The sequence below is a fragment of the Maylandia zebra genome, linkage group LG22 (assembly GCF_041146795.1).
Source record: "Maylandia zebra isolate NMK-2024a linkage group LG22, Mzebra_GT3a, whole genome shotgun sequence".
NCBI lineage: Eukaryota > Metazoa > Chordata > Actinopteri > Cichliformes > Cichlidae > Maylandia > Maylandia zebra.
Genome location: NC_135187.1, coordinates 35,623,406 through 35,649,746, shown reverse-complemented (window position 1 = coordinate 35,649,746; position 26,341 = coordinate 35,623,406). Strand labels below are relative to the sequence as shown.

General features: G+C 41.5%; 1 protein-coding gene across 1 annotated transcript in view; it reads left to right on the top strand.

The window, feature by feature from the left end:
* The window catches only part of thsd7aa (thrombospondin, type I, domain containing 7Aa), a 182,518-nt gene that overhangs the window by 26,451 nt on the left and 129,726 nt on the right, over nucleotides 1-26,341 (top strand). The window contains exons 2-3 of the mRNA XM_024798247.2: nucleotides 18,231-19,356; nucleotides 21,189-21,437. Of these exons, the coding sequence (XP_024654015.2) occupies nucleotides 18,231-19,356; nucleotides 21,189-21,437 (1,375 nt within the window). The remainder of the gene's footprint in view (nucleotides 1-18,230; nucleotides 19,357-21,188; nucleotides 21,438-26,341) is intronic.

Sequence of the window (26,341 nt, the reverse complement as noted above, 5' to 3'; positions counted from 1 at the left end):
AATTATTTAGCCTTGTTGTGCAAACAAGCCTGCAGAACTTAATAAATACAGAATTTGAAAAGTAACAAATGGTATCTAAAAGATACACTATAGGTAATAGATACATGTTCTGATGAGTTTTGGCAAACAACCATTTGACTAACATGTGTGTCTCACCTGCTCTTGTTCATCTCTGTTCTGTCCTCATTCTCTCTCTCCCTCTCTCTCGCCCTCTCTCTCTCTCTCTGTGCTGACAATCAAGCCAAACACCAACATCATCAAATATACAGTTGAAACCACATATTTATTACTCTTCAGATCAAAACACAAACACTTTTTTAATTGTAACGTCAAATCAGACTAAAGGTTTATTTTTTTAGATTGATAAATATAAAAACATATTTGTTAACTTTAAGAGTAAAGAGAGAAACTATCTGTATTTCTTAATTGCAAATGGCACCAAATTGTATTCAAACTTGAGCCACACTTATGGAGCTCCACAATTCTTTTCCTGGTGTTTTGGTTGACATCTCTTGATTTTCCCATGTCACAGAAACAGGCTCTGTGTTTTGCCTTATATGCATCCACAGCTGTGCCACCAGTTTACTCACATGGACTCTACTAACCTATCAGAAGCTTCTTCAGCTCAGAATGGAATCGTCTGGAGTTTTCTTATTAATTAACAATAAACTTAGTGTATATGTACTCCTACATTTGATGAAAGTGATTAAAATAGACAGCTCCCTCTTTTTATTCTGACATTTAATTAATTCAAAAGATATTTCAATATTTATTTATCTAAAATAAAACAAGTTTACTCTAAACTGATGTTTAACAGTAAAAAAAAAAGTTTTTATGTTTTCTCCATAAAGTGTAAATATCTGGTTTCAGCTGTGAATATACTGCTGTGTATTGAAATCCCTCTTGTTTTGCATAGAAATATACTGAACAATATACAAAGCATAATATATAAAATAACATCTACCTGAGTTTTTTCTTTGTAAGAAGCCCATTACGTCCATTGTTGTGTTCATCAGTACACAACTGAAACTGGTTTAGAGAGTTTGTTTAGCCGTGGAGGGAAACAACTGAAAATATGAAATGTAAGCTAAGAATCAGCATTGCTGTTCGGCTTTTTATTTATCCATTTGTTGATTCACTCGAAGAGCAAGTAACGCAACCAAGTGATCAGTTTGATATCAATCTTTTGTGATTCACCGTCATATTTACATTATTAGTTCAGTACGAATGATTTGCTTTGGTACCTGGTCAAACTTAAGCTCTCCTCTGTCTGCAGGAAACTCGCAGGCAGCAGCTTCTTGCTCACATGGGTGCTGTGCTCAGTCGCCCAGTGCCTGAGTTCGGATCATACCAAAATTAGGGGGAATTTACGACGGTGCACTCTGTGCTTCGTGTGTTGTTTTTGTTTTATACAGTTGTCAGTTAGGCATCTAACTAACAAATTACACTCCAAAAGACCCCGGACTTCTGAAAAAAGGACCTGGGCTTAAGCCCAGTAAGCCACCCCCCCCCCCCCCCCCACCCCCACCCCCACTCCCGAACACTATGTCAATTTGACAATTTGACCAAGACCGAGACCAAGACCGAGACCAAGACCACGTAAAAGTGGTCTCCTCGAGACCAAGACCGGTCTCGAGACATCCAACTCTACGCTGAGGTCCATTCACTCGTCATCAGTTCTTTTTTCTAATGCATTAAATAAATATTACAAGCAGTTAGCAGTTAGGAAATAATCCTGAAGTGTTCTGTACATCCAAATTCCTGCTCATATGGAGAAATAGCTCATATCATATCAAATCTGCAGCTCAGTTCAAATAAATCCACAATATTGCATCCAAGCTATAAGATGAAATCTGTGTGTTCCTGAAAGCTTTTCAGTGTGGTAACTCTTTGCATGAAGGCCAGTGGAAAATAGATTTGCACTCTGTGACTTAATATAGTTCTTCAAATGGAAGAAAACCAGATCAATCATCAGAGAGGGTGACGGTAGCCAAGTTAATGTGTTAAAGCAGCTGAGCCTAGAAATCATCTGTGGGGTGCACATATCAACCCTCCTGGCATACTGAGCTCCTCACTGGCAACATGAAGCTAAATATATCACAGCGAGTCTGTGGTGGGCTAATCAACACCTCCTCCACTCGTCCATCAACCTCCACACCCCTCCATCTTCCTACCCTCATTTCTTCATTGCTCCCTTGCATGCCACTGGACCCCATCTGTTCTACTTACTGCCTGAGCAGGAGGTGGTGGAGAAGAGGCCAGGGGTCCCTGGTTTACTTCCTCAGACCACCTTTGGTATTTCTTTTGCACTGTCTTTTACATACCTCACAGCAATAGTTAACTAATGGATTTTAAATATCACATTAATATATTAATATACATATTTGACAATGTGTCACATTTACACTAAAATGAACCAAATTAATGACAGCATCTTTGTATATTTACGAGTTGGATGATATGGCACAGAAACACACGGTGAGGCGAGCTTAAATATTACTTGGTTTGGTCTTTATTTCTTTCAGCTGCATTCACATCAAACTCTTCAGCGCTTCACTCTAAGAAATAAAATGTTGTATTTACTTAATCAAGTTATGGCAACCAGTACCACAAAACTCAGTTGTTTCAATGGGGAAAGTAATTAATTGCAATTATATGCAATTAATTGTTTGATATTTTAAGTAAATCTAACTAAGCTTTGTTAATTAAATGCTGAAGAAAAGAGTTAAATTACATTAACTTTACATCTACTGACAACAGATTCAATTAACTTGACATGATTAAGTTTAGCTTGCTAAAGCTAAATGATGATTATTGATAGTCAAAGGTTATGTTAACTGTAGACTGTAGCTGAACTGTTTAAGTCACTTTAATACATCTGACTTTATTAAACTTTAGAAAATTGACAAAACAAAGCATTTGACAAATTCTTCATTCTGCATTGAACTGGGACTATCATGAATTTATGATAAAAACATGCACAAAAATATACTGGTAGTTAATACATACAGTGGGGCAAAAAAGTATTTAGTCAGCCACCGATTGTGCAAGTTCCCCCACCTAAAATGATGACAGAGGTCAGTAATTTGCACCAGAGGTACACTTCAACTGTGAGAGACAGAATGTGAAAAAAAAATCCATGAATTCACATGGTAGGATTTGTAAAGAATTTATTGGTAAATCAGGGTGGAAAATAAGTATTTGGTCACCTCAAACAAGGAAAATCTCTGGCTCTCACAGACCTGTAACGTCTTCTGTAAGAAGCTTTTCTGTCCCCCACTCGTTACCTGTATGAATGGCACCTGTTTGAACTCATCATCTGTATAAAAGACACCTGTCCACAGCCTCAAACAGTCAGACTCCAAACTCCGCCATGGCCAAGACCAAAGAGCTTTCGAAGGACACCAGGAAAAGTATTGTAGACCTGCACCAGACTGGGAAGAGTGAATCTACAATAGGCAAGCAGCTTGGTGTGAAGAAATCAACTGTGGGAGCAATCATCAGAAAATGGAAGACATACAAGACCACTGATAATCTCCCTCGATCTGGGGCTCCACGCAAGATCTCATCCCGTGGGGTCAAAATGATCATGAGAACGGTGAGCAAAGATCCCAGAACCACACGGGGGGACCTGGTGAATGACCTGCAGAGAGCTGGGACCAAAGTAACAAAGGTCACCATCAGTAACACACTACAACGGCAGGGAATCAAATCCCGCAGTGCCAGACGTGTTCCGCTGCTGAAGCCAGCGCATGTCCAGGCCCGTCTGAAGTTTGCCAGAGAGCACATGGATGATACAGCAGAGGATTGGGAGAATGTCATGTGGTCAGATGAAACCAAAGTAGAACTTTGTGGTATAAACTCAACTCGTGGTGTTTGGAGGAAGAAGAATACTGAGTTGCATCCCAAGAACACCATACCTACTGTGAAGCATGGGGGTGGAAACATCATGCTATGGGGCTGTTTTTCTGCCAAGGGGACAGGACGACTGATCCATGTTAAGGACAGAATGAATGGGGCCATGTATCGTGAGATTTTGAGCCAAAACCTCCTTCCATCAGTGAGAACTTTGAAGATGAAACGAGGCTGGGTCTTCCAACATGACAATGATCCAAAACACACCGCCCGGGCAACAAAGGAGTGGCTCCGTAAGAAGCATTTGAAAGTCCTGGAGTGGCCTAGCCAGTCTCCAGACCTCAACCCCATAGAAAATCTGTGGCGGGAGTTGAAAGTCCGTGTTGCTCGGCGACAGCCCCAAAACATCACTGCTCTCGAGAAGATCTGCATGGAGGAATGGGCCAAAATACCAGCTACTGTGTGTGCAAACCTGGTAAAGACCTATAGTAAACGTTTGACCTCTGTTATTGCCAACAAAGGTTATGTTACAAAGTATTGAGTTGTATTTTTGTTATTGACCAAATACTTATTTTCCACCCTGATTTACCAATAAATTCTTTACAAATCCTACCATGTGGATTCATGGATTTTTTTTCACATTCTGTCTCTCACAGTTGAAGTGTACCTCTGGTGCAAATTACTGACCTCTGTCATCATATTAAGTGGGGGAACTTGCACAATCGGTGGCTGACTAAATACTTTTTTGCCCCACTGTACAATGTGTACTGATTAAAATAAGAAAAAAGTATATATTTACAAAAACTGAATATGTAGCCCAAAATATTGCAAGTGAAGAAAAATAAAGATGAATAAAAATTAAAAGGTTTTTTATTAGTAAATGTCTCACTTTACTATTTTTTATCTGGTAATCAAGTTTTATCATTTTTAAAGGTTTTAGTCAAAAACCTAAATCAGTTTAAACCAGCACAACTGGTTTAGACATTTAATCTTCCTGTAAAAGAAAGATACTTAAGTTGTCATGAAATGTAAATATTTATCAAGAGGAAAAGCACAAAGTGGAGAGAACTGACGTGACATCTGTGCTGATTAGTATAGTAAAGGTTTATGTACACACTGATTTTCAAGACAGATTTCATCTTGACTTGTCTGTGACATTAAATGAAAACCATATACAACGATTACAAAGAGGAACACATTTCTGACAAAACAATGTATTTATGACATTCTAATATGAATGAATGAATTAAATGGCACAAACTAACATTGTTATTTTACTTATCAAAAGGCTAATATGCAACTAAAACTATCAGGTTGTATTCTGCACAGTTGTTTCTGAGTTGCTTGCTTGTCTATTAAAGAAAGGATGCATGGTTTGACATGACATGTCTTAATAAAGCAGTCCCAGCCACCCCCCATCTCCTCCTTTGTCTAATCCCACCTCACCCCTCTGACATTTAAGAAATCTATCCAACCATATCCTACCCAACCCCCACAGCACCGCCACCATTGCTGCCACTGCTTTGTTCCCTGGCAGTAGGCAGAAGGACTGTTTTAAGTATTGGACATCTGTCTACCCATCACCTATTTTTATGCAGCTTTAAAACATCCTCTATTATTTCCCCCACTTGGGTATTAAAAACTGTTTTAGTAATCTAGCACTTTCATATGTTATATCGTCAATATAATCCTTTTAATAGTATTTCATTATGTAAAAAGAGAACTGGTTTCACCCCGACATGAAAATTTTAGTAGCCTTGCCTCCACTTATGATTTGTAGTGACCATCTCATAACAAAGACAACTTCTCGTCACAGACATTTGGGAGCCTCTGCCTCCAGAAAACAAAGAGCAGCAGGGTAATGGCTCAAGGTGCTGATGACATTTCCCCTCTTGCCAAGTAGAGTGTCATAATCAGATAAGAAGAAGTGGATTGGTCTCTATGCTGAGTGCAAAGTTGATGATTCCAGCCTCTGTAGGTCTTGAACCACTCTCATCCTATTATTTTTCCTTTCACCACCCTATCCTTTCACCCCCAACCTCAGGGAGTGCATTTCCCATGTTACCCAGCCTAATTCAATCTTGTTTGCTTCTCCACTTTATAGCCCAGATTGAATAATGACTAATGGACAGATTTCACAAAAAGAGTCACCTGGCTATCTCCTCTATGCCATTTTTCTTCTCTCTCCACCCAGTCATCACATGTCTCTTGTACTTCCTCAGGACTACTTTTCTGACTCAGATGCCTTCTCAGATAATCTTCAGTGCCACCAGTTCCTCAGGAGTCTTGATAAGGCCATCTGCCACTGAGAACATCATTGTTGCTCAAATTTCCTGCTTAACCCTGAGATCAATCATCAAAACTGCTCTAGCAATTCCAGTCTCTCCCTTTTGTTCCAGATATACCTTTGTGAAACAATGTAAAGAACAGTAGTAGAAAAGTAGAAATTCTTAAAATGTTAAGGCTTGACAAGTTGTGTGATGGAGGAGGGTGAGGTTCTGGTGTTTGCTATCAGTGTGGTACACCAAACAGAAAGTGATTGTTTTCAGACAAGCTCACTTTCACAACAGTCATGGTTAGTTGGTATGTTAAGGGCAAGAAGGCTTACAGAGTTATGTTGCATTCCTGAATAAGGCTTCTAAGTTTCCACTCAGAATTTAAATATGGAACCCCCAACTCCAATTTCCCAGTTGAAAACTTGTGAACCCAGAGGTGGCACTGTAAAGAAACAGTAGTAAAAACTGTAAAACCTTTCATCTGTGCTGTTGTGTATTTGTGACTCATGTGTCTGTGTATGTTCACAGTCATCCAGGTCATGGTATTCTAAAGCCTCTTTTCCATTTGTACCTACTCAGAACAATTCGCCACGGCTCATTACGACTTGACTGGATTCGACTGATTTTCCATTACAATTGAGAACCAACTAATGTGCATGGTTTTCACGATAACAACGCATCCAAGTGTCCCGTGAAATACAATACAATATAATACAACTTTATTTATATAGCACATTTAAAAACCAACGGTATACCAAAGTGCTTCACAATAAAACAGCAAGTTAAAACATGAATAATATAAGACCATTAACAAAGTACTGAACAGGTCAATGGCACTAATTACACAAGAATAAAAGTGAATATCAAATCAAACTTGCTAAAAACACACAGGTTTAAAGTAGAAGAAGATATATATAGAAAGATAAAATTGGAATTGATTATAAAATACCGGCGTTTACTAACTGGGAAAGAAAGATTAAATAAGTGAGTTTTTAATCGTGATTTAAATAATTGGATGGAGTCAGACGTGCAAAAACGGCAATGATGATCGACCCAGAAGGCAGACCGAAGAAATGGTGGATGGACAAAATTAAGGAGGACATTAAGACCATCAACGCATCACCTGAGGACGCCTTGGACAGAACCAAATGGAGAAACCTTTGCCGAAGAGCGGACCCTGCACCAGCGGGAACAACGCCAGGATGAAGAGAAGTCAGACGTGTGAATAGCAATGGGAATGTTGTTCCACAGGTTAGGTGCAACCAGGGCAAACGCACGGTCACCTCTGGTCTTGAGCCAAGATCTAGGCTGTACCAAGAGTAATTGGTTGGATAATCTGAGGGCTCTCCCAGGGGTGTATGGCAAGATAGCTAGGTGCTGTATTATTTATAATTTTGAAGGTAAGCAGCAATATTTTAAATTCGATGCGGTATTTGATGGGGAGCCAGTGCAAATCAGAAAGGACAGGGGTGATAGAGGCAAACCATCCGGTACCAGTCAAAAGGCGTGCCGCAGCATTTTGGACATGCTGTAATCTATGGAGAAGAACAGCATGGAGACCAAAGTAAAAGGAATTACAGTAATCTAATCTAGAGGTCACAAAGGCATGAATAAGCTTTTCAAGATCCTTATGTGGTACGCAATACTTAGCCTTCGAAATACGACGCAGTTAGTAGAAGCTAGATTTGACTACAGAGGTCACTTGTTTGTCAAATTTGAAGGAGCTGTCCAGCAGCACACCTAGATTACTAACAGTGTCAGAGAGAAAAGTGGCGAGGGATCCAAAGGTATCAACTAGTTGGCCCCGGGGGAAATGACTGTCAAACACCACAATTTCCAAAAGCACAGCACAGACACACACACACACACACACACACACACACACACACACACACACACACACACACACACACACACACACATATAAATACACAGACATATATAAATAAAATATACGAAGGGGATAGAGTAAATAGGAATAAAAATAAAAATACAAGTGAATTGCACATTTCAAGTATTGAGGTCTATTGCACCATTGACTATTTACAAAAGTATTGCACAAAGGTATTGCACTGTGAGGTGAAGAGGCACTACAGCTTAGTTGTCCCCCCTCCTTTCTCCTCCTGTTTCCCCTCCCTCTCCCCCACAGAGAGGAGTTAAACAGTTTGATGGCGTGTGGGACAAAGAAGTTTTTAAGTCTGTTAGTTCTTGTCTTGGGGAGAAGCAACCTGCCCAAAGTCTTTGACTTCTCTCATGCACTCTAGGAAGCAGTGCAGTGACAGAGCAACATTGTCAGTTAGCTGAAAGTAAATTTGTATATCATCAGCATAGCAATGGAATGAAATGTTGTATTTTTCAAAGATTAGGCCTAGAGGTAGCATATAGAGAGAGAACAACATTGGGCCCAACACAGAGCCTTGAGGCACGCCACAGCAGAAGGCTGCAGCAGAGGAAGAATAGGCACCCAGAATGACAGAGGAGGACCTGCTCGAAAGATAGGATTCAAACCAGTTAAGGGTGTCACCTCTAATGCATGTATGTTCTAACCTCGTTAGTAGAATATTATGGTCCACCATATCAAAGGCTGAGGACAAGTCCAGTAAGACTAAGACCGCAGAACTACCTGAATCGGCAATTAGGAGAAGATCATTAACGACTCTCAGCAGAGCTGTTTCAGTGCTTTGACGTGGTTTAAAGCCAGGCTGAAATGAATCCATCGTATCCAGATAGGCCTGGAGTTGTGAGAAAACTATCTCTCCAAGATTTTGGACAGGAATGGGATTTTGGAAATCGGCCTGTAGTTCACAAAGTCATTATGATCGAGGCTCCTTCTTTGAGAACAGGCTGCACTACAGCGTGTTTAAAGGCTGACGGAACATGGCCGGAAAGCAATTAAGAATTCATTAGAGTTAAGATACTAGGCCCGATTGCATCAAAACCATCCTTGATAATGCGTGATGGGAGAATATCATGTACAGAATTTGTATTTTTCAGTTGTTCAACTATTTGCTTAAGGGCAGTGAGTGACACCGGCTAGAACTAGGGATGGGTATTGATACGATTTTCACGATTCCGATTCCATTTTCGATTCTGTTTAACGATTCCATTCTTTATCGATTCTCTTATCGATTCTTATTTTTAAAAAAGGAGAACACTAAGGTCGATTAGCTTAGAACTTTGCTTTATATCTTCTCTTTGAACAAGATTTAAGTAACAAGTAACATGGCCTTACAAACCCAACAGTGAGATCTTAAGAGATCCAGCCTACGGCTCTTCAATGGGGTGTCACAGGGTCCCCGGGAAAAAAATTGTAAATGTAAAATAATAAAATAAATATTCTTCTGTAGCAATAACAAAGTATAACATAAATTATTCAGTAGCAATTATACAAGAATATCCAGTAATGTCCCTGCCTACAATTAAACACATTCACTTACCGAAAATCATCTGCTGTGGCAAATGGGTTCAAGCCTTTGACCACAAACTGAGTCACTGCTCGGTGACATTCGTCTATCCTGGCCTGAAAGGAGACGCTACCGGCAGACTGCAGCGAGAACTGCCAGCATCTGAGCCAGACTCTGTCTCATCATGGTCACCTAAGTGCACAGGCAGGTTTTGTAATAAGGCAGATCGCGCTAACATAATATGCACTGTTAGTTGATTATTTACCTGCTGCATTACTGCTGCTGCTGGGTTGAGATTCACGAGTCTGGAGCGGAATTAAAAACACGACATTCCTTTAAGGTCATCGTGTGTTTTGTGAGCAAATGCTTTTGCATATTCGTAGTGTTTCCTCCCTTAAATGAAATATCTACTTTGCAAGTATTGCAAGTTGCCCTGTTGTCATCCGTTCTCGTAAAGTGTAACCAAACTTTTGAGCGTTTGAGCCGCTTAGGCGCCGTGTTTCCTGCCAGGTAAATGACGCTCCGCAACGTGGTGACGTCATTCGGATAGAGGAGCATGTAGATAGCAAAGAATCAGCAAAGTCATCAACTGTATGAGGTATGGGACAATCAGTAATAGTGGGTGCAGAATTAAGGAACACCACAGAAAAATTAGCCACAGTTTCAGAATTAATTATGCACATAGGGCGTCGGAGGCTCTCAGGGTGCAGTTCTGTATTGCATAGATCAACATCAAAAACAACTGGGAAGTGATCAGAGATCCCAACATTGTCAATGTCTTAAATACAAATGTCCAGGCCATATGAAAAAAACAGATCAAGGGTATGGACTTTAAAGTGGGCTGGTTCATTTACCCACTGAACAAAGTTAAGAAAGTCAGTTAGAGCAAGAAAGTCTTTGGCTAATGGATCATCCTTACAACAGATATGAATATTAAAATCACCAGTCATATTTAAAAAGAACAGATCCTAATAGATCAGCAAAGTCCTGAATAAAAGCCTTGTTGTATTTCGGCAGTCGGTAGACCACAACACACAGAGCTTTAGAAGAATTGGCCAACTCCATTAATTGGACTTCAAAGCCAGGGTAGGTAGTGTAGGGGAGCTGCCGAATTTTATGGTTATTTTTTAAAAACGAGTCTAAGCCACCACCTCTGCCCGTAAGCCTAGGTGAGCTGAAGAAAGCACAGTCTGGCGGGACAAGCTCAGAGAAGGAGAAGGACTCACCAGGGTGAATACAAATCTCCATCAGGAACAAAACGTCCAGCCCCGAGGCAAGGAAAAAGTCATTTAAAACAAAAGTCTTATTCACTAGCAACCTTACATTTAGTAGAGCCATCCGTGTCATGGGCGCCATGTCCCTACTCGTAGCGCGTCGCAAACGGCTTAGGTTGCTATGATGAACGCCACCTCTGGAAGACGTTATCCAGGTATGAATAGGCAGGCATGCCACTGGGAGGGCTGGGTAGACTTGCTGTCCGACGGAGCAGATCCACCGAAGGCTAAGCGATCTGGCAAGGAGGCAGTCATGGGAGGAAGAGGGAGGATGTAGAATATCCATGCTAGCATGTGGATTAGCCATAGCCTGTGCTTTAAGGTAACCATTAAGACAGATGCGAAAGCCACTCTGTTTGCCCCGCTTCCTATAGTGTTTCTTGTACACGATATGCTGGTGGAGGAGTCCGATCGTGACAGGGTGGCGTCTCCCAGAGTCCAGCATGGATCCGAACCATAGGAGTGAGAGAATCGAAGATTTGAAAGTGTTTGGTGGTCATAAGTAATTAGTGCATTGCCACCTAATGACCATATTACCAAAAGAATGAGGAGTACAATGCAAAAGTCAGAAAAGAGGAGTCGAAAGGAGAGGCGAAGACAGCTGAGCACAAAGGCGTCATCTTTGAATTTGACAGATGCGTCCCTGTTGACTTGAAATCATTAGTATGTGACACAAATGCTACAACAAAGGCAGATGTCGAGGCGACGATATACCTGCTGCGTGGTCTGTGGCTTTTCGTCAGACGCAGCTCCGGCGGCCTGCCACGCGTCCAATAGCGGCGACGCTGCTGCTCCGGCGGGCAGCCATGGGTCCGACAGCCACGGTGGGCGGTCACGTGTCCAGTGGCGGGGGCGTGGCGGCGGCGGCGTGGCAGCTGTGGCGGGCGACAATCAGGGGCGGATCTAGAGAAATTTTCTTAGGGTGCCAAAGAAATCAAATGGGATGGCAAAATCAAAGCCTTTTTTTTCCCAAACACATATGCAGGTGGTTACATATGGTTAAAATAATTCAAATGCAGTAAGTATACACTTTTTCATAGAAATATAGTCTATAACTTAATTATTGTCTGTAGCCCACATAATTACACACTTTAGTTACATAAAACATGTGAGTTTTGATCTAATGTACTGTATAGTCTGCATAATAAATAAATATGCAGCCCAATAAGTATAAAATCCAGAAAGCTACACAACATGGGGCGCTTCATTTACAAACACAAGTCTAACTTAAGTTTCACTGTTTTTTGTTAGAAAACAGTCACATTGTTACAGCTGAAATTACACAAAATGTCAGAAATCTGCACTGTCATGAACAAAAATTTAAACCTAGTTTTTCATGATTTGTTGGATTAACCCACTGAGGTCTGAAATACAACCGGCCATTTTTGACTCCTTTTAGTTGTATTTGTATGTGTTTATTTGTATTTCACCCTCAAATTGTTTCATTTTTTTCCCCGTTGCCTTGTTTGGTATCTTTTCAGCTCAACTGAATTTAGTTGTTTTTTTTTCACTCACATACTGCTTTAGTATTACTGATCTGAAATCACACAAATAACTTAAAATCCTATTAGTATTTCTTTACTGAAAAAAAAACAGACATGTTGAGTAAATTTTTATAACTTGAAATGCAAATATAAAATGTACATTTTGTAAACATAAACAGCTATTTATCTAAAAATGCAGCCAATACACCTGACATTTTTTTTCATTTTCTACAACCATTTAAAAATATTACTAAAACTAAAATGAGAGAACAATCAGGTTTCGCAATAAGATGCCCCACAAATGATGCGTGCCAGTAAAAAAAAGTTTGTCCACCAAAAGACAGAGGAGAACAGCACAGGGACAAACCTGCAGGCCTGACAACAGGAGGTGTATCACTCTGCTGGTTTTCTACTTAGTGACAGTGTTTACATTGCAAATGTGCCTTTGTGGCATTCATTAGTGCCCTCACTGACACACAAAACAAAACAACAACTACACAACAGAACAACTACACAAGACAACACAACACACTAAACGTTACAAATCTCCCACAGCTAAAAACTCTCTCGCTCTCTCTCACTCGCTCGCTCGCTCTGTCTCGCTGCCGTTACCGTCACTCCCAAAACTCTCCCCTCTTCCTAAACAACCAAATCCCACGTGTTGAATTTTTTTTAATTGGTGGACACGGTACATTTTTCCACCGAAAGGAAACGTGGCTTTATTTCTTTCTTTACTGTTTTCACGCTGTCCTTAGAAAACGCTTAAAACACACACACACAAAAACGTGACGACAGTTTTTAGAAAAAAGCATGGCCAGTGTTGGGAAGGTTACTTTTAAAATGTATTCCATTACAGATTACATGCCCCAAAATGTATTCTGTAACGTATTCCGTTACGTTACTCAATGACAGTGAAGTATTCTGAATACTTTGGATTACTTAATATATTATCATGCTTTTTACAACAACGTGAATGTACTATTGCTGTGTGATTTATTACTATTACTGAAGGTCCGCGACTCCGAACTGTAGTAAAGGGACCCCTGACTAATACGGCGGGGTCCCTGTCGGCTCGTAGCCGAAAAATAGCTTTACTTTGTTGTCTGGGTCAACTTTTCTTGTGAGAGACAGAGAGAGGCGTTGAAAGGCTGCTCCAACGGAACTTATTGTTTCGGAGGAAAACACGAACACGGTGTACAGTCGAGTCTTAATAGCTTACTTACAACTGGGCTCGTCAGGCACTCTTCTTGGCTGCAGTGGTTATTATTATATTTACATGCTTCCAGCTCCCGTTTTTCCTCGATGACAACTCGTACCTTTCCACTCCCCTTTTTCTCCCTCCTCGCGCTCACAGACCCATAACGTGTATGGCAGTCCATTCTCCCTGCAGCACGGACTACACTGCCCATGATGCTACATTCTTTAGAGCTATGCTTGTAGCATTCTGCCTGTTAGCTTAGCACAACAACGAAAAGGCGCTCTCTCACCCAGGAAACACACAGTCGCAGAGAGAGAGAGCGTCGCCCTGTAACCATGGAAACCGTAACGCTGCCGCCTGGAACAACAGAACGTAGCTGTCAAACAAAACCCAAACAGGCCTGACCCGCGACAATATGAAACAGGAAAGTACCGCAGTGTAATCCATTTATTTCAACAAAGTAACTGTATTCTGAATACCACCTTTTTAAACGGTAACTGTAACGGAATACAGTTACTCATATTTTGTATTTTAAATACGTAACGGCGGTACATGTATTCCGTTACTCCCCAACACTGAGCATGGCTTATATATATTATCATAACTCTGGATTTACTGGCCTGTACTTAAAATGTAAAAACTTTGAAGTCCGAACTTTCAATGTGGGCTGAAATAGAGACTCAGCTGGCTGCAGCTTGTTGCTATGTCAGCTTACATCAGTCGTGTGATTTGGAGGTGCAGCGTGTCCGTGGACCACGGAGGGTTAATAACACTCACCTTCCTTCCATTTCCACAATGTCACATCCAACCACCTGTGTAAAAAGCGAAATTCCCATGGTGTTTTATATAGCATTTATATTCACTGTTGACTGTAACTGCGCTCAAACTGTTAATGCTATCTTATTTTAATAAACAACACAGTCATATGCAAAACTGGGGTGGCACTTGGGGTGGCAAGGGATCATTTTAGGGTGGCACTTGCCACCCATGCCACCCTTCTAGATCTGCCCCTGGCGACAATGTAGCACAACACACGATCCACCATGTGCTGGCCATGCAAGTTGTAGACATGGTGCCTGTGCTGCTGGACGTGGGCGGCGTGGAGGGCGCGCTGGACGTGAGTGGTGTGGAGGGCGCGCTGGATGTGGAGGTCCCTCCGGCACGCCGACCTCCAGCTCTGGCTGAGTGGGTCCCTCCAGTTCGCTGAGCTCCTCCGGCTGCGGCGCGGGGCTCCTCCGGCTCGCTGAGCTCATCCACGTGTGGCGCGGACTCCTCCGGCTCGCTGAGCTCCTCTGGCTCGCTGAGCCCTTCCACTGGCGGCGCAGGCTGTGGCGGCGCAGGCTGTGGCGCAGGCTGTGGCGCAGGCTGTGGCGCAGGCTGTGGCGCAGGCTGTGGCGCAGGCTGTGGCTGATCCTGATCCAATACCAATACTCTGTACAAAAACGTAATGTTTAATTGTATTTTATAAAACAATATATAGTTGTATTATGTAATTGTAATAATATAGCTTCATAATGATTACAGGACATCACACTACTTGTTCTTGTTGCTTAATAATGCAGAATTATCATATAAAAAAAACCCTGAAGTTGTGCGCTATTTGAGCATGTTGCCTGCCTGCAGCACTAAAGGACTCTGCGAGAGACGTCTGTCTCGCCCTAGCAGCACCTGTCCCTCTCCTCCTCTTCAGTTCGCCTCAACATAAGCTTATCATATTCTGTAATATGATTTACTCTGAGGTGTTCAACTCCTCACTGTCTTGCCACATGTATCGCAAACCGCATCTTGGCTGTTTGTGGAGGTAAAATATGTCCACACATGATTCAGTTTACGCTCAGTCATTGTCGTCAGTGCACACGCCAGGGACTGCGACACATTTATACAGCCGTATGACTATGAAAGGCGTAAGAGGAAGCAATTCCTTCCAATTTAGATGATCTGAATGATATAGTTTCTTTCCACTGTGTTCCTGTTAATGAAAAACTACAAATTCACCCCAAAATACTAAAATGTCGATATTTTAATATGAGAATCGATTCTAGAACATAAATTACCGGTATCAGAAGAATCGATATTTCAATATCGATCCGCACGCCGCTAACAATTAGAACTGTGTGTATTTGTCAGTGCATTATACCAGGGAGCACTTAGCTTTTAGATTGCTAATGTGGTTCTCCATAATGCTAACATTGATAATGAATGTTATTTTGATGGGCGCTTTTACAGTCAGCTCTTAAGGACTGGAATTGAATTGCCTCTACTGGAAAGGGTTATGAAAGGCTGACTGTGAAATGTCAAGTTCTTGGTTTTATGTTTATCTATTCTCTATAATCTATTCAATAGAAAAATAAAAAATATATATTATCTTTTTCAGAGAGTAGTTCTTACAAAGTAATCACAGCAAAAATATTTTCGTGGTCTAATTGTGCTCCATGCACAATTGTGCTCAACAAGATGTCATAAGCTTAATACACTAAGTGAATATGGGAGTAAAAACTCCAAAATTAGCTGATGAACAAAGTACAGAGGCTACGCTACCAAAATATCTACTGCTACTGTAAACTGAAATTAGTTTATGAGAAAGTCAAAGACAAAAAGTCAAAGGTATTAAACATCCATGTACCTGTTATCATTATATAGATTATTACCCACTTCCATGCTGCTCTTTACACTGAGGAGAATAAACAGTACATCAGTTTGGTCTTTCGCTGAATGCATGAAGCTGCATACAGAGTACATGATATTTTCTCTGACAGCAAAAACCCGATGGAAGATCAAAAGTCTCATATATATATATATATGGTAAATGGCCTGCATTTGTATAGCGCTTTTCTAGTCCCTAAGGACCCCAAAGCACTTTACATATCCAGTCATCCACCCATTCACACACACATTCACACACTGGTGATGGCAGCTACATTGTAGCCACAGCCACCCTGGGGCGCACTGACAGAGGCGAGGCTGCCGGACACTGGCGCCACCGAGCCCTATGACCACCACCAGTAGGCAACAGGTGAAGTGTCTTGCCCAAGGACACAACGACCAAGACTGTCCAAGCCGGGGGTCGAACCGGCAACCTTCTGATTACAAGACAAACTCCAAACGAGTTGAGCCACGATCGCCCTATATGTATATATTTGTAATGTGTAACCTTCTTCGTGACTGAACATCATTATGTAAAAGTCCAGACTTTGAGCTTCATCTGGTGATAATGTGCAGTATTTGTACATAACAAAAAGCAAAGCTTGCTGTCACACTGTTCATGAAGTTCTAGTTTTGTCTGTTTTCTGAGTGGGCCTATAGTGGAGGTCTGAAGAGGATTTTCCTTCTGAGGAAGCTGATGGTGAAAATAAGAGTTCTGCTTGATCCCTGCGATGACCTTCAGTCCTCCTGATATTTCTGAAAGAACGTATGCCTTGGTGAACATATGCAACAGACACAAGACAGCTATGATGAAAGAAAGAGAAGAAGTCTGTCTTCTGGACCCATGAATCCAGCTTGTTGTTTCCCCCCAAAGTAAATGCAGCTGATCATAGAATTGTTGTTAAGTAAAAACAACAAATTAAACCTCTAGAAAAACTTCAACTGCTGTGTTTTTAAATTTAACATGCAGTTGAAAGTTTTTAGTTGAATGTTGAATGTTTTAGTTGTTTTTAGTTGAATGTCAAAGGCCTCCCTCTCTGTTTAAAACGAGGGTAACAAAAACTAAGGAATGACAAATTACTTAATTATTGGCAGCAACACAGGTGTGTAGGATGGCTAACAACAACACTATAACATAGTGCGTATGCTAGCGCCTAGCGCCTAGCCTAGCTAACTCATCAACAATAGGAATTCAGAATGATGCTACATGTTGTATAGAGCAGCGGTTCCCCCCCCCCCCGGGCCGCGGGTCGTTTGGTCCCGGGCCGTGAGAGTTGAGCCTCGGGTGTGGAATTGATGGTTTTCAGGGTTTTTTATCATTAACTCGGTTTCCCTGGGTCTTTCCCGTGTTGTAGTTGTGTCTTATTTTAAAAGAAATATTCACGCGTTACCATAGTGACCAGGAGCAGAGAGGAGGGCGCTACTCTCAATATTGTTGGCGCATTTCAGGAGGACGCTGCTAATAAAGTTACACAATTACACACTGAATTTGCGTTTATTGTTATATCTACAAAATACCAGTTTTTGTCGTATCTTTTATTTTGTTGTATTTACCCGCCACACCTTAAACGCCGGTCTGTGAAAATACTGTCTGACATGAAACCGTCTGTGGAACAAAAAAGGTTGGGGACCGCTGGTATATATCTATAAGATGTTAACATGTATTCCTTTTGCAATGTATCATTGTGGTTGTATTTACCTTAGTTTAACAAGCCATTAGACACAGTAAAACCACCAGCAGAGATCGTTAAAAACAACCAGAGCAGTGAAGCTGTGTAAAAAGTGCAGGGGGAAGTTTGTGTGATCACATCCAGTGGGTGAGTGGGTGGCAGTATCTCGTTTCAAAAATGTGACATGGTAGCCCCTATAACTGGAAAATTTTGAGGAAATGGAGCCATGTTGTGCGTTTTTATACAGTTGTTGCTCAGACCTAACTTATTAAAATGATTAGTATAGTGTTAGAACAAGAAAAACAAGGTTAAAATATGAAACTAAATGTATTAAGATACATGGCTAATGAAAACTGTGACTTTCCCTTTGCAAAAAGCACGACTGCTGATTCTTCTCTGACCTCTCTGTTTATGTACATTTCACAGGTCCATGGGGTCGTTGTATGGGAAGTGAATGTGGTCCTGGAGGCAGCCAGAGTAGAGCGGTATGGTGTGCTCATTCTGAAGGTTGGACCACCCTGCATACCAACTGTGACCAAGCAGAACGACCAGACAACCAGCAGAGCTGCTTCAGGGTGTGTGACTGGCACAAAGAGCTATATGACTGGCAGCTGGGTGCCTGGAACCAGTGTGTCCCAGTGATGCGCAGTGCAAGGGTGCAGCGTCCTACTACGTGCACTCAGGGAGAGGAAGGAATTCAGACCCGTGAGGTGGGATGTGTTCAAAAAGCAAAGGGGGAACCTGCAGAAGATGCAATCTGTGAATACTTTGAGCCCAAACCACGCCTAGAGCAGGCCTGTCTCATCCCATGTCCTCAGGACTGTGTGGTGTCTGAGTTTAGCCCATGGACTCCCTGTTCTAAAACCTGCGGGATAGGGTTACAGAACCGCATTCGCTTTGTCCTGGCTCCACCATTGTTTGGTGGGGCAGCCTGCCCAAATCTGACTGAATTTCAGACATGCCAGCTAGGTCCCTGTCAGGGAGAAGAGAGCCTTTACAGTCTCAGGGTGGGTCCCTGGGGCCCATGCACTGTTCCACTGCCAAGGCAAACCCGACAGGCAGACAAACCACCAAGAGAGAGTGAAAAACAACCCCGGGAAAGTGATAAACTTTCTAATGAGGGAGACAAACTCACCAAAGAGGGTGAAAAACCACCCAGAGGAGATGGCAAACAGACCAGAGAGGGTGAAAAACAGTTAAAAGAAAGAGACAAACAGCCCAAAGACGGCGAAAATCCACTTAAATCCAAAAGAAAACTGGGCAGGGGAAACAGGAATAGGAAATCAGACAGGCCATCGCTACTGGCTGATCGGCCGAAACGACAGAAAAAAGCGAAAAACAAAGAAAAAAGAGAGAAATTAAGAGAGAAAGTCCAAGAGAGGTTAAGGGAGAGGGGCAAAGCAAAAGATGCTGAGACCAGAGAACTCATCAAAAAGAAGAGAAACAAGAATCGTCAGAATCGCCCGGGAGGAAAGTTCTGGGACCTACAAACTGGTTTTCAGACCAGAGAAGTGACCTGTGTGCATAAGAGCGGGGCTGTCGAAGCTCTAAGGTAACCATGACTGAAATACAATAAAGAAAATAAACTGTTATCTGTGATGTCATGGTTCTATCCTTCATAGAGTATTGATATCATTTTCTTTGTCAGCATGTTAGCTTGTCTTCTTTTTTTAAAAATCATTTACAGACTGACAGCTATAGTTAAATCTTTGAGATCTGATATTTGAGCTTGTCTTAGAGTTGACAATTGTTATTCTATTCATTACTGGTTTTAAATTAAACTCAATGATAATTTCATTTTTTTAATAAAGATGAAAAATCACCCAAAAATGTGTTTTATAAATATTTTATCATGCCCCCATTAACAAGATTACTATCAGTTTTAATTGATGAAAACGTAACATAATTAATATACACAGCTTCCAAGCTCAATCAGTGTTTTTGTATTCATTCATTTTTTTTCTTTTAAAAACACAACTTGCATCCATCAAAAGCTGAGGCAGGAATAGGCTGATGTGGTTATAACACACCATAAACCACAACCTGATTCACTGGCTGGCTGCAGGGATATCAGAGACACAGCTGACAAAGTTGTTGCTGTCAATGTTTAAGCAACTCAAAGATCATATAAGTTAAGTAGTACACACAACTGGTTAGTTTGTAGCTGCCTTGATAGGTTACTGTAGGTCGGTGCTGATGTTTTGGTATTTGAGAATGTTAACTCTGAATTAAACTAAGTGGTATTAAACGTATGAGCCACCCAATAACTGCCACATTTACCAAAATACAGTTGCTGATTTGTTTGTTTGTTGTTTTTAACTTAAAATATACAGTAAATAATTAAAAAGGCTAATAAGCCCAGGGTTTAAAATACTCAATGTCAGTCAATGTGGCAAACATAATTGTTAGCTTTGAGCATCTAACCACAGACTAGAGGACTGGGGGATATATACAGTGTTAACTTTGGATCTGAAATCTAAAATTTAGTAAATTCAGTAACTTTACACTTTACACATGAGCCATATAAACCTTAATAAGAAACAGGCCATTTAACATCTAAAGCCTCATATGGTCATAACCAAAACATGATGCAGAGGCTTGCAGGTCAATTGAGGCAAAATGAGAGTAAAATAAAACAATTAACACAGAAAAGCAAAGAAAGTGTGCGTGTTAAAATCTAAAACATACAGAAAAGAAGAAAAATGGAAGTGTTAGAGAACCTGAAAAAAGAGAAGCATCACATCATTATCGCAAATAATTTTCTTTTGAAAAAAGTAAAGCAAACGCAGTGATAAAAACAACAAGAGCAAAGCCATGGCCTGTGGAAGCAGCCACAGAAAATATAAATAAATGACTTGGATTCTTGGAACTTCAATATGCCGATTATCACATTAGCTGCCTCAGACAGAGAAAAGCCTTGGAGTGAACGAACGGTAACAACAGAAATGGCCACTGAAATGCAGCTCGGAGTTCTGATTCTGATTCGCACTGACTTCCTCTTTTCTTCTTTTCTTTATCTGCCAGCTTTCTGTGAACCCGAGGATATTGTGTTTATACTATAAATATGATCAGTGATGTTTCAGTGATGCAACTGTCATACTTAAATGTTGTGCTTTTGCTGCAGTCATTTTGCACACAGATAAAATATTGCATAATTATAAAGCATTCAAATATTTTTTCTTTACATCAAACCAAATTTTAGCACGTCATACAGCCTGTTCTTTTTAATAACTCTTATATTATGTCAGTTACAGTATTTCTGTTTTTCCTACAAAATATAAAAAATGTGGATCGATTGTGACTTTTGCACAGTTCTAAACATGTTTTATTACATTTAAGTGGTTACATCGAGTACATTGCTGTCTTTGTTTTCATGTTCTACAGCCTATGCTCTCAGGAGACTTTGCCAGTGACCTTCCAGGCTTGTGTGATAACCAAAGACTGTGATGTGACTGAATGGTCCGAATGGTCTGCTTGCACCAAGGAGTGCTATGACCCCACCAGTCCCAAGGCGGTGTGGACTCGCACTAGAAAAGTGACCCAGTTCCCTGTGGGTGGAGGAATAGATTGTCCAGAGTTGGAGGAGAAGGAGCCCTGCACCCCCCAGAGTGACGTGGTACCACCCTGCATTACGTAAGTACATGTGCTTAACTTAATGTACGATTTTCTTAAAGCAGCAGAAAATGACTCGTTATTATGAACTTCTTGTCACGAATCGCTGTGCGGCAGGCAGGAGAAGGACCCAGGATGCAGACTCACAGGCACGGGGATAAACTTAAAGAACACAGCTTTAATGCTGGCACGGCAGAATACAGGAAATACAGAACTAACTGGGAAAAAGTAAACTAACATTCGCATGAAGGCACAGGAAGATCCACACAACATGAGAGACGACGTCACAGAGAGCACAGGAAAACACAGGGCTTAAGTACACGGGGAGTAATCAGGGAATGGGCCACAGGAGGGAGACACAGCTGGGAGCAATAAGGCTAACGAGACAGGGGAGAGGTAAAACTGAACACACTGACATGAGACATGAACTTTCAGAATAAAACAGGAAACTGACACAGAATCAGACAGGACACTGAACATGACAGGCAGACTCATGAGCAGACACAATAACACCATGGACAGACAGAGGGAACACAGAGAAGTGGGAGCAGGCAGGCAAAGAACAGAAACCTAACAAATGGCAAAATCACAACAGAATACACACTCGGAATGAACAAAAGCATAAGGAAACACAAAACACTGAGTCCTCAGACTCAGGACCATGACACTTCTAGACCATACCTCCCTGTGGTAGACAGAGAACAAGGCCAGGTTGTACCTCACGTCTTTCCCACCTCTTTTTCTGGGGTGGTACAGGGCGGAGTAATCTTCGTCCATCTCAGGCTTCAAAACACAAAACTCTATTTTTTTTTCTGTGTTATTGCTGAAAGAAAACACTTTCTGCATACTGACTCAGAAAAACAAAATCTGTCTTTACATGAGAAAGATCTAACACAATTAACTTGTGTCGTGTTCAGAATTTTTGGAAGGAACCTCAGGAGAAAGGTCTGTCTTTTAAAAAAGGATTTACCTTTCTTTTGGCAGTTGAAATTACAAGTTTACACAGCGCTGTGGACCTCCAGCATGTCTCACAACAAGGATGAACTTAAAGTGGGCTGTACAACATTATATAGTGAGACAAAAACATAGATTATAGCAGCTATCTTCCTCCTGCATGGACGTGGCAGTCTTGGTGTCTGCTGCGAAGCATCCTCGTATTTCCATGACCTCGTCTGGTATCTGCTCCATCGCCTGTAAGAGACAGAAAAGCCTTGATAATCTGATGTTATTATCCATTGTTCTTCTAGTGATTCAAAATTGGTTTAAAATATCATGTTCGGGACTCTCGGACCCAGAGACGTATTCTAATCATAATCTATGTGTGTAAGCGTGTTTGCAGTCATTTCCTACAATATATCAGTCCGGACATCACGCCGAACGAAGCTTTTGACCTTCAAAAGACTGAGTGCCAACTCTCATGAGCACATTTGCAATGTGTGTATGAAAATAATTATAACCGCTTATTTCAGTAAGAGAAATCAAACATCTTCAATCCCAACACTTGGTAGAGACATTGCCAGAGTCTGAAACACCAAACTCAGTTTTCATATGGACTGACTCAGAAACTGAGATCTCAGTGACAACTTTCATTATATCTGCCTGCTCAAAATCTTAAAAACCAGACAGAGAAACGGGTATTACTGCTAGAAAAAGACAGAAAATTCACAATTAACCAGCGCAGAAACAAAAAGCGTAAACATGAAACTCACTGGCTCAAAAACAGAAAACTCATGTTTATTTTTAGTGCCTGCGTCAGGACAAAACACAGGAATTAATTAGTTTTACTCACTGTGGTGGTGATGCCTCAAAACTGATAGCTGATGCAGGCAGAACAGCGGACCCTGGCTGGGGCCCACCGTCAGCAGATGCAGGTGGTGAAGTGGGCTCTAGGAGCATTGAGCGACTACAATGGGAACCTTGCTTCCTCCTGGAAGAAGGTGCTTGTGGGAAAAAGGTTAGGAACTAGGTCCAAGAGGTCAGACGATAGCTCATCTGAGATGATGATGGTCACTGGCAGTTGGTCTCAGTTCCGCCACCGAGAGCCAAGCTTCCTCAAACAGGAAGCAGGTTGTTGTGGCAGCAAAGAATTGGCATGTGGTGGTCGTCTGGTGAGTGGGTGGCTGGGGACAAGATTTGCCAGACCACCCTCATGACCAGATCCTCAGGCAGAGGAGGGGCAGCTGTTGAGCGAGACAGCTGGAGTGATGTGATCTGAGTGCAGGGCTACAACTGCAGCAATGAGGATGTGGAACTAGAGGTGAGACACTGGGGGTGTTGTTGTTATTGTTGTCGTGGGAGGATGGATTGTCGACAACAACAAATCCTTGAGCCAGCCAGGTACAATGTCTATTACAACGGTCCCCAACCCCCGGGCCTCGGACCGGTACCGGTCCGTGAGTCGTTTGGTACCGGGCCACGAGAGTTGAGGCTCAGGTGTGAAATGTCTGGTTTTCAGGGTTTTTATCGGTTTTCAGCGTTATTTCGTTATCGTTTTTATCGTTAACTCGGTTTTCCTGGGTCTTTTCACGTGTGTTATGAATAAATTTTCTTTTTTTCGGTACCGGTACTAGTTTTATTTTGTTGTATTCATCCGTGACACCTTAAAGGCCGGTCCATGAAAATATTGTCGGGCATAAACCGGTCCGTGGCGCAAAAAAAGGTTGGGGACCGCTGCTCTATTAGACTGAAGTTCTCTGTGGGTGTTTTCCAAATCCTCTTAACAACCACTGCCTCAAAGTATTTTGGGCTGAAGTCCACAAATATGCTCCTCAATTTCCAAATCTGCACGCTCCATGACTGGTCGCATCATTCATTCATAGTTAATGGTGAATGAGGACTGTGAAACAGTTTGCCCCCCCCCCCCCCCCACACACACACACACACACACACACGCACACACACAACAGCAGCCCCTCTCGCAATGTGTTGCTCGCGCTCTCAACATTTCTGCCTGTGCGCGCTCAACTCTTTCTCTACACCGTTATATTTGTGCCACAAAACCAGCCAATCACAGACTTGGATGCGAAAAAATCTGATTGGCTGTTCTGGTCTCCAATCAGCTCGAAATGACGAAATGCAATATCCCAGAATGCATTTTGTCCAAAGCTCAAACGAGGCAGTGGCGGAGGAACACAGAGTGATGGAGTTTGAAATATTACTCTGTCTGGGTCACAAAATAAACTTTTAAGATATTTTCATGCAAGAATGTTTCTGTGTAAACTTCTAATATCTGCTCGATTCATCAAGACATCACATATTTGCATAAGTGCTCTAGTGTTTTCGGAGATGCCTGTTACCCACCAGCTGACCGGGTGGTCACTCGGGTTAAACATAATATAAAAGGCTGAACTGACAAAAAATCACTGACTTCACCAGCAGGTATTATAGGAAAAACCATAAAGCCTTTGAACTAAAACAAACGCTGTTGTGACAGTGATGTACACTGTGTTGTTGGTATATATGTATGATTTGTATCACCTTCATGTTTCCCTCTCACCACATATCCAAACCGATATCATGAGCAGCAGCTTTTACAGCTGTGGCTCCAGCAAACAGCTGATCCTAGAAAGTAATATTAAATAAATTCTAGCAACAGCTTATCAAGCTTAAACGTGCTGCTGTTGTTTAGCGTGACATCCGCTGGTTTCCTGTTTCTGGCGCAAAGTGGGAGCTAAACAAACGAGAGAGACGATCAGCTGATCATTGATCAGTTTCATGATTGAAGTAGCAACAGGAGAGGGAGGAGAATGAGAGGAGAAGAGGCAGCTGTGCAGCAAAGACAGAATAACTTCAGCTTTGTGTCTTTTTTTCATTCTCCGGGACGAATCGCGTTCCTTTTCCCCTCAATACAGATGTGTTGTAATTGGTCCAGCCCAGAGTTGATCATGACCAATTGGCTAATCCACCACCTTTCATTGTTTATACCGTTACAAAAACAAACAAACAAACAGAAAAATGAAAAATCACATCAGCCCACCGGGAAAATGTGCGGGATGCTCAATGGCCAGTCCAGCTGTGCGGTCAGCTGGTGGGTAACAGGCATCTCCGAAAACGTCAGAGCACTCATGCAAATATGTGATGTCTTGATAAATCGACCAGATATTTGAAGTTTACACAGAAACATTCTCACATGAAAAAATCTTAAAAGTTTATTTTGTGACCCAGAAAGAGTAATATTTCAAACTCCGCCACTCTGTGTTCCTCTGCCACTGCCTCGTTTGAGTTTTGGACAAAATGCATTCTGGGATATTGCATTTCGTCACTTCGAGCTGATTGGAGACCAGAACAGCCAATCAGATTTTTACACATCCAAGTCTGTGATTGGCTGGTTTTGTGGCACAAATATAACGGTGTAGAGAAAGAGTTGAGCGCGCACAGGCAGAAATGTTGAGAGCGCGAGCAACACATTGCGAGCGAGCGCGAATGCAAAAACTGAGTGAGAGGGGCTGCTGTTGTGTGTGTGTGTGTGTGTGTGTGTGTGTGTGTGTGTGTGTGTGTGTGTGTGTGTGTGTATAATAGCAAACACTGAAATACAGTTTTTGCACGCAGGAATTAATTTTGTTCACTTAAATTTAGCTTTTCTTCACTCAAAATAAATTTCTCCTCAAAGTGCAACACTTGCACCTGCAAAATTTTTTTTGCGTGCGCTCAGAATAGTGGCATAAAAATAACACCATAGCTGGCCCCGCCTACTTTCTGTTTCCATCATGGCCATGTTGTGTGTTTAGCTGTGTATTGTGTGACCAAGTTTCTGCATCTAGAAGAGCTAGTTAGTTTTTTTCTGTATATACTGTAAATATTATAAAAACATTATGAATAATATTTTTATAATAGTTACAGTATATATTATAAAGTATACAGTAATATTTATAAAGCAAATAGACCTGGTAGCTGTAGGGGTGGGAAACCTTTTTCTTCAAAACCAT